The sequence below is a fragment of the Corylus avellana genome, chromosome 3 (genome assembly GCF_965113065.1).
Source record: "Corylus avellana chromosome 3, dhCorAvel1.hap1.2, whole genome shotgun sequence".
Lineage (NCBI taxonomy): Eukaryota > Viridiplantae > Streptophyta > Magnoliopsida > Fagales > Betulaceae > Corylus > Corylus avellana.
This window is the reverse complement of record NC_142492.1, coordinates 28,273,230-28,288,581: the sequence shown is the minus strand read 5'-3', so window position 1 is coordinate 28,288,581 and position 15,352 is coordinate 28,273,230. Positions and strand designations below refer to the sequence as shown.

At 34.6% G+C, this 15,352-nt stretch overlaps 1 protein-coding gene across 1 annotated transcript; it reads left to right on the top strand.

Moving 5' to 3' along the window:
- Window positions 1-12,734: 12,734 nt before the first annotated feature.
- LOC132175007 (hydroxyproline-rich glycoprotein family protein) lies at window positions 12,735-14,622 on the top strand. The gene has a single exon (XM_059586798.2). It carries the CDS (start codon window positions 12,879-12,881, stop codon window positions 14,358-14,360), a length of 1,482 nt encoding a protein of 493 aa, XP_059442781.2. The 5' UTR covers window positions 12,735-12,878; the 3' UTR covers window positions 14,361-14,622.
- Window positions 14,623-15,352: the final 730 nt, after the last annotated feature.

Here is a 15,352-nt window from a genome sequence, read left to right as displayed (position 1 = left end):
TTGAAGTTTTAATTCCTGCTTTTAGTAAATCCAAACTTTTTTTTTTTTTTTCGTAAATCAAAGCACTAGCAACAAAACAAATACTCATTCAAATAGCTTGTTTCTGAAGAGATAAAAACAACATATTACTAACAATAAACATGAGCCTATTAATCTCCATATAAACTTTAAATTGCTCACCGAATACTATTATTCAGACCACATTTCCTAATCATTTTGTCATAAAATTTTCAACTCATATATTATTTATTTGAGATATGTTCTAATCTAATAAAAACTTCACATTTTATCTATAAAAATTTACATGGCAAAATGTTACATCATTTTTTTTAGAAAGAAAAAGACAAAACAAAAAGAAGATGATGTGACATCTTACCACATGAACTTTTATAGATAAAATATGGGGATTTTATTAGATTCTAGCATATCTCTATTTATTTAGTTGGTGAAGGAAAAAAAAAGTAATTGAAAAAAAAAAAATATATATATATATATATATATATATAATAAATGAATAACATATAAGGCAATTAAATCAGAACAATTATATATACTCGTTCTCTGCATCGGAATAGGATCCTCCTCATTTCATTTGAAGTAGAGAGTATCATGTTAATGTTTTGTAAATAGGTGGAATTGTCATTTTAATTTATTTTTTTATAATTTTACCCGCCTAAAATACACTAATAAAAAAATTTTTCATTCACGTCAGCATATACGAATAGTAATAATTGTAAATAACAGATACGACATTTAATATCCGTTTGCATTTACACCCCTAGCGGTTGGGATTATGTTAGAAAGATAAAAAACTGTATTCAAATTATTTTTTTTTTTTCCGCACAAAATTGATTTTGCATGATTCTGAAGGGTCAAAATAGGTTGAATGCCTTAGATTGGTCATAATTCTTAAGGAATATAAAGTCTCGTAGAAATTTTTTATTTTTATTTTTAAAAATGCCATTTATTATTTTGGCATTTAAAAACTGTTTTTTCTTTTTTATAAATATTTTTTTTAAAAAAAAAAAATCGTACTTCTCAAATGCTAAGGGTCACACTTTTAATTTAATTAGGTTAGAAAAAAAAAATTACAACTCAATGTATTAAAAAAGAAAAAAAAAATAATCTGTCCATTTATAGGTGCCGAAATAATTTAATTGGCATCAAACCTAAACTAAGAGCCGCATACTGCCGTCTCTAAGAGGTAATTCAATCGGCTGTAGACTACGCCTTATAAAGCAGAAGTCTCTAGTTTGAATTCACATCCCCCTCTTGTGTGGACATGTCAAAAAAAAAAAAAAAAGCCGCATACTGCCTAGATTGGATATATTTTATAGTAAAGTCTCTTTTAATCTTTTAAAAAAAAATAAAATAAAATTATAAAGTGAATGAATTTGTTTATGATGATTGTGACAGGCATTCTCATGTCTTTTTTATTGTTTTGTTTTTTTTAGTTTGTTTCCTTTCCTTTAATCAGTGACTGCTTTTGTTTGTTTTTATTTGTTTGGTTTCAATCAATAACTACTCACTCCAATTGATTAAAGTTGTCCAATTCCATGGATGTTATGAGGGGGAAATCAAAATATTTTGTGAATAAAACTAAAAATAAAAAAATAAAAAATTCAAGTTTTGGTTGGGACTAAAACGTCAAAATTATGGAATAATTACGATTTACGAAATAAAAATTTAGTTTATAGCTTACAATATTAACGTGACAATTTCAATTAATTTTTAATTTTTTTTTATAAAGACTAATTCAAAAGTTGATGCAATTTTAAAATAAAAAATATAATTTTTAATGTTAATTGATTAAGAATCATTTGATTTAATCTGCAAATTAACAGCACTGATTGTGGCTCACAAAAGATCTAAGGATGGATAGGCTTTGGTTTAATATCCCAACATCATTAGAAACAAAAACTGTCAGATTCTCGACCGACGTCCCTACCATTTTTTAGCCAAACTAACTCATAATGTCTTAGTACCCTAAACAAAGATGGAACCTAATTAATTTGCATGACATGTCCATCCAGCTACCTCTACTCTAGCTAGTAACTGGAATAATCACAACAGTCAACAACACTTCAACCGTCCAATTACTCACATCCACAAACCATAGTATATTATATCATATCAGATGTCTTTATTTATTTTTTTCCAAATATTCAATTATTCTATAGTTGGTTATATTCATCTTGGTTCAAGGAAACCACACTTATTCTCTCAAATTGTATTAACAAGTAGTAATAAGTCTTCAAACTACCTAACTCTTTACTTATTCTTTCTATTGAATACTGTTCACTTACAATTTTATTTTAGTTAAAATGGTGAGACTGAAAATGAGAGATTTTAGCAACTTTTACTAAATTGTCTCACTAAAATAACTAAAAAATAGTTTTGGTGAGGCTGCAAGGAGTGCTTTTAGAATTTTTAGTTAAATCTGACGAAATATCTGCACGTGACAATAATACCCCCTCAAATAAATTTAGAACAAAAAAAAGTTTAGCCATGGGTCTCCACTGGTTTATGGAAATTAGGATTTATCCTGTTAGTTAGATTGAAGATGTATTTTTGTTGGAAAAACCTGTTATGCGGTCCATCTGCAAAAGCTAAGTATTGCAGCAACCAATAGAAGATGTACACCTAAGCTAGATACAATTAATAGAATAGGACCTCCAACACTGGAATAAAAACACTTAATATACTCATTGTTTATCTTATTCATCCCTAACAAACTAAAGACACGCCCCTGCCCAAGCCTTTGCCACTCCTGCTCAAAGCCTCGCCCAATCGCTACCGCCCCTGCCCAACGCTCAATCGTATTCGGCAGATTTTTTTTTTGTTGGTTTGTTCCTTCCATCAAGGTGAGTTTGTTGCAATTTTTTTATTTATTTTTTTTCAATTTTTTGTTCCACTGCCCAAACTCTGTTTTTTCAATTTTGTTGGATGATTATTGCTTGGACTTGCCTCTATTTGATACTGAGAGATTAAATTTAGTGGGTATTATAAATTTTTATTTCTTTCAATTTATAAAAAACCCAACCCAAGCTTTTCTCGGCAAACCAACAAATGTCATAATTATGTAATAAAAATTCAAGTTTTGGTTGGGACGGAAATGTCATAATTATGTAATAATTACGACCTACAAAATAAAATGTAGTTTCTAGCTTATAATATTGATGTGACAATTTCAGTCGCCTTTCACAAATTTTTTTTTTTCATAAAGACTAATTCAAAAGTTGATAAAATGACAAAATAATTGTAAAATAAAATGTAATTTTTAAGATTATCTTAGTCGATTAAGAATCATTTGATTTAATCTGCAAATTAACAGCAATGATTGGGGCTCAGAAAAGATCTAAGGATGGATAGGCTTTGGTTTAATATCCCAACATCATTAGAAACAAAAACTGTCAGATTCTCGACCGACGTCCCTACCATTTTTTAGCCAAACTAACTCATAATGTCTTAGTACCCTAAACAAAGATGGAACCTAATTAATTTGCATGACATGTCCATCCAGCTACCTCTACTCTAGCTAGTAACTGGAATAATCACAACAGCCAACAACACTGCAACCGTCCAATTACTCAAATCCACAAAACATAGTATATTATATCATATCAGATGTCTTAATTTTTTTTACAAATATTCAATTATTCTATAGTTGGGGGTTATATTCATCTTGATTCAAGGAAACCACACTTATTCTCTCAAATTGTATTAACAGGTTGTAATAAGTCTTCAAATTACCCCCAACTCTTTTACTTACTTTTTCTGTTGAGTACTGTTCACTCACAATTTTATTTTAGTTAAAATGGTGAGGCTGAAAATAAGAGATTTTAGCAACTTTTGCTAAATTGGCTCACCAAAATAACCAAAAAATAGTTTTGGTGAGGTTGCAAGGAATGCTCTTAGGATTTTTAGTTAAATCTAACGAAATATCTACACATGACAATAATACCCCCTCAAATAAATTTAGAACAAAAAATAAAATAAAAGGTTTAGCCATGGGTCTCCACTGGTTTATGGAAATTAGGATCCTATCATGTTAGTTAGATTGAAGAGATAATTTTGTTCATTCAAAAAGTGAAAAGCAAAAATACCTATCAAATATAACTAGCTAGATACTCCCAAATTCATTTAAACCGAAGAGAATCCTATCCAACTCCATGGCTAGAGTTGGCAAAAGATGATGACATGTGTGAGTTAGCCTGCTGAGTAGACAAGGAGGAGGGAGTCCTATCAGCAATTGGAGTATTATCTTTGAGTGATGATAAACATCACACGGGCGTGCATGAACAGTTATGCACGCCCATGTAATTTAATATTTTAATTATTAAAAAAAAAAAAAAAAAAAAAAGAATTTACACCCGCGTGCATGACTGTTCATGCACGCCCGGAGTGATCTGTATCATCACTCATTATCTTTAGGCACTGCAGGAGATCACAACTTGTGGGGAAGGCTGAATTTTGTAGAAGTTAACCTTGGTAGTGGTAAGTTGCCATGCGTGGCACTTAATTATGTAATGTAATGAACAATATTTTTGTCTGAGATTATGTAAAGACCCTCTTCATATATATATATATATATATATATATATATCTCGTAACAAACTCGATGGAAAAATCAATTAACTGGTAATTGACCCCACAGTTCCTCTTCTAGTCTATTCCTCACGGGACAAGACTCAGGGATCACAACATTTCCTATACGAGAGACCTCAACGAAAAACTTTTAAATTATAGGAATAAAGAGCAGTAACTAAAACAGCCACACATTCATACACCAGAGTCAACATAATACCTCATAATATAAAGATAAGTCACCAAATGTATCGGTCATTAGACCATCCTCAAAACAAAATATTACATTCACAAATCATGATTGTCTTACGAAAGATCCACAAATCAAATCTTAAGCTTAAGTAGTGTTACTAAAGAGATAATAATTTCCACCATATCTGCTCGGGTAGTTCCTTCATCATCCCACATAGACTTCAATGAAACTGAGTTCATATCTTCAAAAATGACCCGGATCAGGTCTTGTGCAATCACCCATATCTAATCCAAAGACATCATCATCTGGGCTAGCTAAACCGCACATGCAATTATTCGTAATAAAGGGGAGGAAACATAAAACGAATGAGTAAGTTTAAAGATTTAGTGAATGTTAATGCACATAATACCGATGCCAGTTTAGTGATTAGCTCTATTTGATAAAGTATGCAACAGTATAATCATGACGATTTTCCATATGTGTGATATAGATATATGATACATGTTTATAATCATGAGTAACAATGATAGTTCAACAGTATGATCTACCCGAGATATTACCCCTTCCCAGCAAGGTTGACACTGTCCCGAGAGACCTGTAATACAACACCGGTATCCCGGATATTGTACGCTATCATCCATAATACTAGTGGCACGACCGAATCCGACCTCGGATGGCACACACCACTAATGATGTTCGTCCTGTAGTAACTACCCGTTAAGGCTGCGCCGGTCACGAAACAATTTCCTTGAACAATGAGATTAAATCTAAGCAAAAAGGAAACGATAACCAACAACAAAGCTTAGATCCAAAAATAGCACCAAATTCAAACAAATAACCAACAGCTTTAATACTACTACGTTGATGAAATATGCACTCAACTATAACAGGTTCATGTGAAACAAAAGTAGCATAACAAATTAAAATAATCACAAAGATGGTAACAAAAATTTACATGGTAGAGAAATGTTATTTAATAGACTGTCATACAATTCAGATAATGTGATAATGAAAATCAGTCATTGATTTTTCTTTTTTAAGCTTTTGTTAATTCAAATAGTAATTTTTACTATCACGTCATCTTAGTTGTATGACAGTCATATAACATTTTACTAAATAACATTACTCGTGTATGGTATGATTTTAGGCCTATGACTAATTCTACATGCTCAACTTTCATTTCACTCTCATACAATTAGGCTGATGTGTCAATGCTTATAAACCATTAGATCAATCTTTATTAAAAAGGAAAAAAGAAAAGAAAGAAAGTTGGACGGATGGCATAAGAAATTAGAATAATCAAAAAGAACGTAACTAAATTTTACATGATAGATGAATGTTATTTAATAGACTGTTATGCAATTGGGATGACATAAAAGTGAAAATCAATCTTTGGTTTTTCTTTTTTCAAGCTCTTGTTAATTTAAATGATGATTTTTACTACAACGTCATCATGGTTGTATGACAGTCGTATAATATTTCACTAAATAATATTATGACCTTAGGCTTATGAGTAATGCTACGTACGCAACTCTCATCTCACTCTCATATAATTGTGCATATGTGGTAGTACTTATAAATTATTGGATCAATCTTTATTTAAAAAAAAAGAAAAATCTAAGGAACTATCGCGTCAATCGTAATATATGAGAGTGAGATGAGAGCCGGGTAACAACAAAATTTACAAGGGCAATGACAAAGGAGAAAGTTTGATTTACAAAATAAGGAAAATGGTGACATTGTATTTGATCTTTTTGTGTCACTCCAACAAAGCTCTCAACCGAATAAAGAGAAAGTCGGCCAAAGCCTAAAGGTGTAGATGTAGACAACGTGTGATTCCTACGCACACAAATTCCGTAATAGGTGGGCCGGTCACTCAAAAATAAAGCAAAAAACATATTTATAAATATAAAATGAAGCAAAAAAAAGAAGAGAAAACATTAGTTGTTTTTAGAAGAGTGGGAATCAGATCCATTGTCTAGAAATCTTTGCCACGTAAGTTTGGACCATAAATGAGAGAAAAGAAGGATGCCTTATCACCACCCTACTTCATGCGACGAGAATTATCCTCCTAATTTGCCTTTTATTCTATTTTCTCGTAAGATCCACACGCTTCTTTGGCACCATTAAAATCATTCTTTTGTGCTTTGCATATTTATAAAATTAGCCTTTATTATCATAATTTTGTAAAATATATTATGTAGTTTGTTTATGTATAAAAATGGTCCTTTATTAGCATTTTTAACATAAATTATAAAATTAATGCCATATAACCACTTAGACACATAATCAGTACTAACTATATTCTCCTCAAACTACCACCTTATTGTTAAGGACAAACATTTCCTTTAAACTAGTTTGGAGAAAATATCATTCAACTAACTCTAATAAGTACAAAGTATTATCTCTCATATATATATATATATATATATATATATATTAAAAGTCATTTATTGTCATTTCACTAATTTAGGAACTCAAACATTAATTTTTTAGAAATCCAAAAATGTTGAACGACACTTATTACTTATTAGAGTAAGTTGAAGGAAATTTCTTTCAAGAAATTTGTGTCCGTTTGTTAATGTCTCCAAACTACCAATTGTGTCGATGTTCCTCATAAACTAAAAAAAACAATATCAATACACTCCCCAATCAGGATTGAGATTCCCTAGAATTCCTTTTAAATTTGAAATTCTCGAATTCATAAACTTTAGCCGTCTATCTCATCTAAGCGTTTAAAATAAGCAATTTTTAGCATTTAATAAGGAAATTTAATGAGGAAGCTACCCTCAACGAAATGGAATAGGCTTAATAGCTTCCTCATTAAATGCTAAAACATAGCTTATTTTAAACGCTTAGATGAAATAAACGACGTAGATTTATGAATTTGAAAATTTCAAATTTAAAGAGAATTTTAAGGGATCTTAATCCCCTCAATTATAAATCTATCAAAGAAGGAGAGGCGGCTAACCTCCCTTAAACCGACAACTCCTATCTAAGGTCAACCGCCCCTCATTTGAAATGGCCATTTCTTGGCCACACTAGATGAGGAGTGGTCACTCTCACTTGGAATGGTAAAGAGATAGTCGTCCCTCTCTTGAGAGGGGTGACTGTTTCTCTTTTTTGAGGGGCAATTGCTCCCTCATTGGGTACATCAAATAGATAATCGCCCTTATCTTGAGTTGCTGGGGCCCAGGGGGTGGCCATCTTACAAAAGAGGGGCAACCACCCCATATGATAGTGGCCACCCATTAGCCAACCCAGATAAGGAGCGGCTAGCCACCCTCAAGGCCATCTGCCACTTCTAATTTATTTTTATTTTGTATTGTAATTTTTATTTAAAAAATATTTATAATTTATATTAAAATATCACATGTTAATATATAATAAATGTTGATACATCAAAGTGGTCGGTTACGTGACATTAACAAAAAAAACAAAAAAATGTTACGATTCTTTCTAGTGCTCTCTTGATCCTACGTAGATATTGTTTTCTAAAAAAGTAAAAAAAACTTACCCCACTAATTCTTCATATTTTTTTTAGAAAACAATATCTACATATGATCAGAAGTACACTAGGCTTTGTTTGGCAACAGCCTTGACCCAGACACTGTTCAGTGTCTGGGTCAAGGCTCGACTTTTGGTGTAAAAATGCATCAATTTTTTCCTATTTTGCCCATACTGAATTTTCCACGCTGAAGAAGGCCCCCCCGCCCACTCCCTGCGCTTTGTGTGCTTCCCACACTGAAGAAGGAAAAAGGCCATTTTCGATTTCTCCCCCCCCACCCCCTGCGCACGACTGTGTGCTTCCCACGCTGAAGAAGGGAAAAGGCCAGCATCATTGGAACCCAGTGCCCCGAAACACCCGTCCGAAGCTGCGAAGAAGGGAAAACCAAAACCTATTTCTCCCCCCCCCACCCCCTGCGCTTTGTGTGCAAAATTTATCCCCCCCTCACACTTGTCTGAAGCTGCCTAAGGGAAACCATTGCTTGGTAACCGGGTTCACCCAAACACTGTTTGGGTGCTGACTATCGCCCAGCGCAAAGCAGCCCGAGGCATCGGCAAAAGGGACCATCGGAGGGGAGACAAAAGCGTTGGTGGTGGGTGGCCCGAAACGCTGCGGCGGAGAGGAGAAGAGGAAGCGGGGGTGGTGGGGAGGGAGAGCTTGGAGAGGCCACGGAGGGTGAGGTCGTCTGGCTCGAAGAAGAGCCTCTTGGGATTGGGTTCGGAGCGGGAGGGGTTAGGGTGTAGTGGGTCTTGGAAAGAGGAAGACGACGAGGGAGAGCGCCGTTTCATGGGGTTGGAGCCAGAGCAGCCGCAAGTGGTGCAGGGTTGGTGGTTGTTGGAGTTGAAGCTGTTGAGACGGAGCAAGGCGAAGGGTGGCTCCACCGAGTCTTGGAGGTCCTCTGGGTTCGGTTGCATCACTTCTTGATTGTTATTGCTATTGGGATCACTCATTTCCGGCAATCTGATTTTGGAGGGGGCATCTCTTGTTCCACAAAAATGAGGGAAAATTGGAATTCTGATTTTGGAGGGGGTATCAAGCATGGCGTGGTTTTTATGGCCGTGAAATCAACACCTGAAAATCAAATCAGACCATGAAATGCAGGGATAAAAATTCGATCAGACCATCTCTCATCTCTTGGCGTCATGGGTTGGAGAAATGGGCTACAAAACCAAGCCCTCATCTCTCTTGAATTCCATTTCCACACTGAACGTCATAGCCATGGCTTGGTGGAAGTGCTTCTTCCACGGAGAGAGCGGTGGAAATGGAGAAGAGGAAAAGAGCAGCTGCGCCACTGTTTTTGAGAGAAACATCTGAAGGGCAAAAGTGTTATTTCACATTAGGAAAAAGACAAAAACAGTATTTAGGCCTGGGTCAAGGCCGTTGCCAAACACCCCCTAGGAAAACTGTAACATTTTTCTTAACAAAAGCATTGCATGGACGGTAAGTTTTGTTTAATTAATAGGTAGAGAACCTTATGAAAGTGATTTTGAACTATAAACACAATAATCAACCAAATGTATGCTTTGTAGGATTTGGATGTTGCTTGCTCGGCAGAAAAAAAGGGGTTTGGATATATCCTGTCCACTTAAACTTTCCAGTTATCCAAAGTGCTTTTTACGTGGGATTGAAGTCAGTCCACCTGTTTTGATAGCGATAATTTAATTTACAATGTGTAGATTGTAAATTTGTCAAATCTGACACTAAAGTTCGCCAGAAGTTGTTGAACACCACCGTAGATTGGCAGAATCAGTCATCGGAGTTCGACAAAAGTCACTTAAATCTGCCACCAAAGTTCGCCAGAAGTCACCGAAATCCTCCATCGGTCGTCGCCTGTTGTTGTTGATTTTCCATACCAACCAAACACGAAAAACTATTTTCAACTGAAATCATTTTTCAAAGTATCTATAACAAAGATAAGAGACAAATACACGATTGAATGCGGCCCTACACCACCATATCAACCTAAGGTGCTTTGTTGCTCACATTGGATAGCTATCCTTTTGATGGATTCCTAGTCAGCGCTGGCTCATATTGAGTATACACATGTGACGTTAGTGTGACTGATTAATACAACATGCCATGTTAAAAATAAATAAATAAATAAATAACTCTTCAAAATATCAATCTCCCTGTATGATGGGTATTTCTTCAACTCTATCTCTAGCATAGGAAATACTAGACCATATGATTATCTGTTTTGTTTTACTATTTCCTCTCTCCTATGAAAAGAGAATATATTTTGATTATTAAAAATAAAATGAGTAGCATCTAGCAAGTTGCAAGGCATAGAATTTGGTAGAAAGCATAATACCTTACCTCATGCCATAGACCATTTGGCATAAGCCCAAAAAGTTGAATAAGATTAACAATAAACCTACAACTTTCTTTGTCAAACAAATTTTGGATCAAATTTTTTCCAACTATGCTTGATGTAGAAATCACCACACAAATTCCCCTCTCTATTTCTTTATAATTAATGTAGAAAAAGGTGTTATTAAATTAAGTGCATCCATGTCACTGTGTGTAGCCCTTGAAAATAGAGAAGTGACCCCCCACCAAAAAGCTAGCGTAGGCAGTCCAAAAGAAGAATCCTGACCACATCCACGCAACCTATCTACCCCTCACATCTTCCATATTCCCCAATAATTTGTCCCATTTTAGATTCTACACCATTTTTGTTTCCAAATCATTTTCACTCTTGCTTGCATTTTCTTTTTCTTTTAGGTTCATGGCCACAAACCAAACGAACGAAACACAATGAACCACAGATTTGATGATTCCATATTTGATGCACCTAATCTTGGTGGTCATCAATTACAGGACCACTTATATGCGGCGGTCGAGCGAAAATTTTGGTTTGCACTAGTAAAATTTACAGATATAGTTGAGCAATTTTCTTTTTTATTTTAAGATATATATTCTTTAAATTTGGTCTCAATCATTAAGATGATAATAAAAAAGAATTCTACTTACAAAAAAAATATTTTTAAGAAAGAATTTGCTAAGTATGTTCAATATGAACTCGTTTAGAACTTAATTAGAGCTTAATAGAATTATTATTGTTCTTTATAATCTCATATAACTACAATTATATATTTTATACAATTTTAAAGTTTGTATGTATGTGTGTATATATTTAATTTTATATGAAAATATCAACAATTAATTTTCAAGAGCAATCTAAATATAAGAGTCTACATAGACAAATTTATTACTTAATAGTAATTTTCTTTAAAAAAAAAATGATTAGATACTTGAAATTTTTCAAGAAAAAGAGAAATGGTGAAAACAAGAATTGACCTTTTGCTCTGTTCTGATTACTAGATTAGTTGATTGGCCTGGATTTCAAATCAACGCTTGAGTTTTAATATTATTTATGTTTCTGCGACGGTTCTTTTATAATAGGTAACTAGGGCTTAGGGTGCCTTTTTTTTTTTTTTTTTTTTTTTGAGAATAATGCTAAAAATCATATTTTTATCTCACAATGTTGATGTGATAATTTCAAACAATTCTTAAATAATGATGACGTTTCAAAACCCTCGACAAGGTCAACACAAATCCAACGTCAGAGTGTTCAGTCCTTCAAGCTTAAGATGATTGTCGATAAATATCAATGGCTCTAAATGAGTTAGTGAGTAAGGGCGGGCAACTAGGAAAACCAAGAAAACACTATTTGGGCTTAAGAAATTTTTAGACAAACCAAGGAATCAGTTGCCCCGTATCGCCCCCCTTTGACTCCGCTTATGGTTATATGGTACTAAATTACATACCATTTCCATCTTCCTCTGTTTTTTTTTTTTTTCTCCTTCTAATTTCCTTTTCTTTTCTAATACTTATACAAAAAGTGGATAAAAGACCAAGTAAATGTAATAAGTCAAATTTTAGTCTTATCTTTTAGAGTATGCATGAATAGGCATTAAACTAAGAATTTAACTTTGAAGAAGCTAGACTTAAGTATATTTTTCTAACAAATTTAGAGATTTTTTATTATTATTATTATTTTTTTTTTTTTTTTTTTTGAGGGGCTTGAGGGAGCCAGAGTAGTGCATATAAAGCATTCCTAGCTTAAAAAAAAAAAAAAAAAAAAAAAAAAAAAAAAAAAGCATTCCTAGCCAGCTTTGAATTGAGAAAAAAGGCACTAGGAGCATGGTGCTATTATTAACATCCCTAGATTCTCTTGTCACCATTCTAGGTGGTCCAAGGTCGGTTTGGTCCAACATTTTTTCAAGTTTGAATGCAACTTTTTTGTTTTGTTTTGTTTTTTTTTTTCTTTTATTTACATTTTTGCACTTTTTTGAAGGGTATCATATTTAGGCTGTCCTGGTTGTTGAGCATTTAACCAACCAAAATTATCTCTAAAAGAAAAAGCAACTTGGGCATTCTCACTAAAAGGAAAGGGCATATATGTCAATTGAACAGAAGAGCTAAAAAGAAAAGCTTGAAAAATGCTCACATCTCCCTAAAACTTTGATCCCCACTCCCTCCTTTCCTCCTCTGCTTTTCCTTAGCCACTAAGTCTTCTCTCTTCTTCCTCCTCCTCCTTCTTCTTTTGAAATACAGACAGAACCCAAAGCTGAAGCTCCTCCTCCTATGTGTTCTCCAATGGCAGATACAGATTCTGAGAACATCAAATACCAAAAGCTTATTTCAGAGCAAAACCAAGCGAACCCAAGTAAGTTTTACTCGCAATTCATGTACAAAGCTCTCGTAGTTACAGTTTTCTTAGTTATTCTTCCGCTATTTCCTTCACAAGCCCCTGAATTCATCAATCAAAGTTTACTCACCAGAAGCTGGGAGCTTCTACACCTCGTTTTTGTCGGAATCGCCGTCTCATACGGGCTATTTAGCCGGCGAAACGACGAAACAGAGAAGGAAAACAACAGCTCTAAATTCGATAATGCGCATTCGTACGTGTCTAGATTCCTTGAGGTGTCGTCCGTTTTTGATGATGAGGCCGAAATCCCATCTGGGTCTGATGAGAACAAGGTCCAGACGTGGAGTAGTCAGTACTATAGGAATGAGCCCGTGGTTGTTGTAGCTCAAGAACACTCTGTTCTCGATGAACACAGAAGCTCAGGCGAGAAGCCGCTGCTTTTGCCTGTTCGGAGCTTGAAACCGCGTGTTCCTGAGCCAGGTGTGGTTGAATCCGCTAATGAATCTGAATCCAATGGCTCCTCTGTCTCTAATAGTCGGTCTAATTCAAAACAGGGTTCCAGAAGGTTTTCAAGCAATTCGAATAAAAGCAGGAGCGTGGAATTAGGAGGTTTGGATCATGTGGAATTGGAGGAGAAATTGATTAACAACGTTGTGCTTCCTTCTCCAATTCCATGGCGATCGAGGTCTGGAAGAATGGAAATGAAAGAAGAAGCTGACAGAGACATTCCTCCCCCGTATACTCTGCCTCCTTCAATGGCGGAATCTGAATTTAATCGGCTCGAATCTTGGTCTTCAAGGTTGCAGATGTCTCACTCATCGCGATCTAATTCCAACACTTCTTCTCCAAAGCTGTCTCAATCTTCCCCGAGGAAGTCATCTCCTTCTTCTTCTCCTTCTCTTTCTCCTTCGCCTTCCCTGTCAGCAGAATCACAAGCCAAGAATGCAGAGGATTTCGTGAGGAAGAAGAGCTTTTACAAGTCCTCTCCTCCTCCTGCACCTCCGCCGCCGCCACCAATGATCCGTACGTCATCTTCAATGAAGCGGAATTCTAGCAACGGGGTTTCGATTGAGAAGGAGCTGAGGCGAAGCTTCACAGGTGAAAGCCTGGCGAGCAGAGAGAACGGTTCAGCAACGGGAAAATCAAAGCCAACCTTCGTGAAATTCTCCGAGGAAGACAAAGAAGATTTTGTCAACATGCTGACAATGGTGTCCGATGAAGACACGGAAACCGAAGACGACGACGTTGTGGGAGGAGATTTTGTTCGAACCGATTCCGGAACAAGTGTTCCAACTCCAACTGACGTGGACAGGAAGGCAGATGAGTTCATAGCGAAATTCAGAGAGCAAATCCGGCTTCAGAGGATTGATTCCATCAAGAGATCCGCCGGACAGATGAAGAGAAACTCTTCAAGGTAAAAAAAAACATGAAGATCCTCTGGTGTTATTAAAAACAAAACTTTCCTTTTTCTCTCTTGTTTTTATGTTTCTAATTTTCTGTCTTTTCCTAATATGGACATGGTGATGATAGTATACAGAGAATTGCGTGGCTTACATTTCTGTAAAACCACCAATTTCAACGGAGATGCTTTTTATGTTCTTCAAACTTTACACCCTTTCTTCATCACTGTTTCTCATTTCATGCACGACATGAATTATCATGATTCTGGTTTTCAGTTCTGCTTTGTTGTAATTCAAATGATGTCGTTTTAGCTACGTCATACCCTATTTTTGGGTATGTATTAGATTCTTCATCTTGCCCAATACCATGAAAATTGAAATGCATTCATTATCTTAAATCATCATTTATTAACTTAACCCTATATGATGGTTGATTTATTTATTTAAACGTGAAATGTTCGTCACTTATCTTTAAAGGTTAAACGGATAGAATGTTGTTGATTTTATACATTTAGTTAATATTCAACATATAAATCACACCCATAGTCGTCCTTCTTCAACATGTTAATAAAGCTCTTATTGCTTCAATTACCAACAATATTTAGAAATTGGGAGAAGAATTATCAAATAGAAAAGAGACTATTTCTCTTAACGGGCAAGTGCTTTTATGGTCACGCTCAGATGGAAAAGAGACTAATTCTCCTGGACGTGTATTACAAAGGTACTAAAAAGGTAATTAACAATTTTTATTATGACTATGATGTATTCATTTTTATATGATTTTTTTTCAATTTTATTTGCAATTTTGCATGATCATGATTTAAAACTAATGCATTTAACAATATGTACGATATTAATATTAGCTCGTCTTTTAAAACGGTGTATACAAGTGAGGTATATTTTGCTGGTAAACGTACGTCCAGCAAGTTTTGGACAAAAATAATAAATAAATAAATAATAATAATATTGTGTTGGTATAAACATATTCCCATGGAGCATAAAGAGATCTC

Bases quoted from the DNA above. Each gene is read 5' to 3' on its own strand.
- LOC132175007 (XM_059586798.2), top strand. From the start codon at position 12,879: ATGTGTTCTCCAATGGCAGATACAGATTCTGAGAACATCAAATACCAA.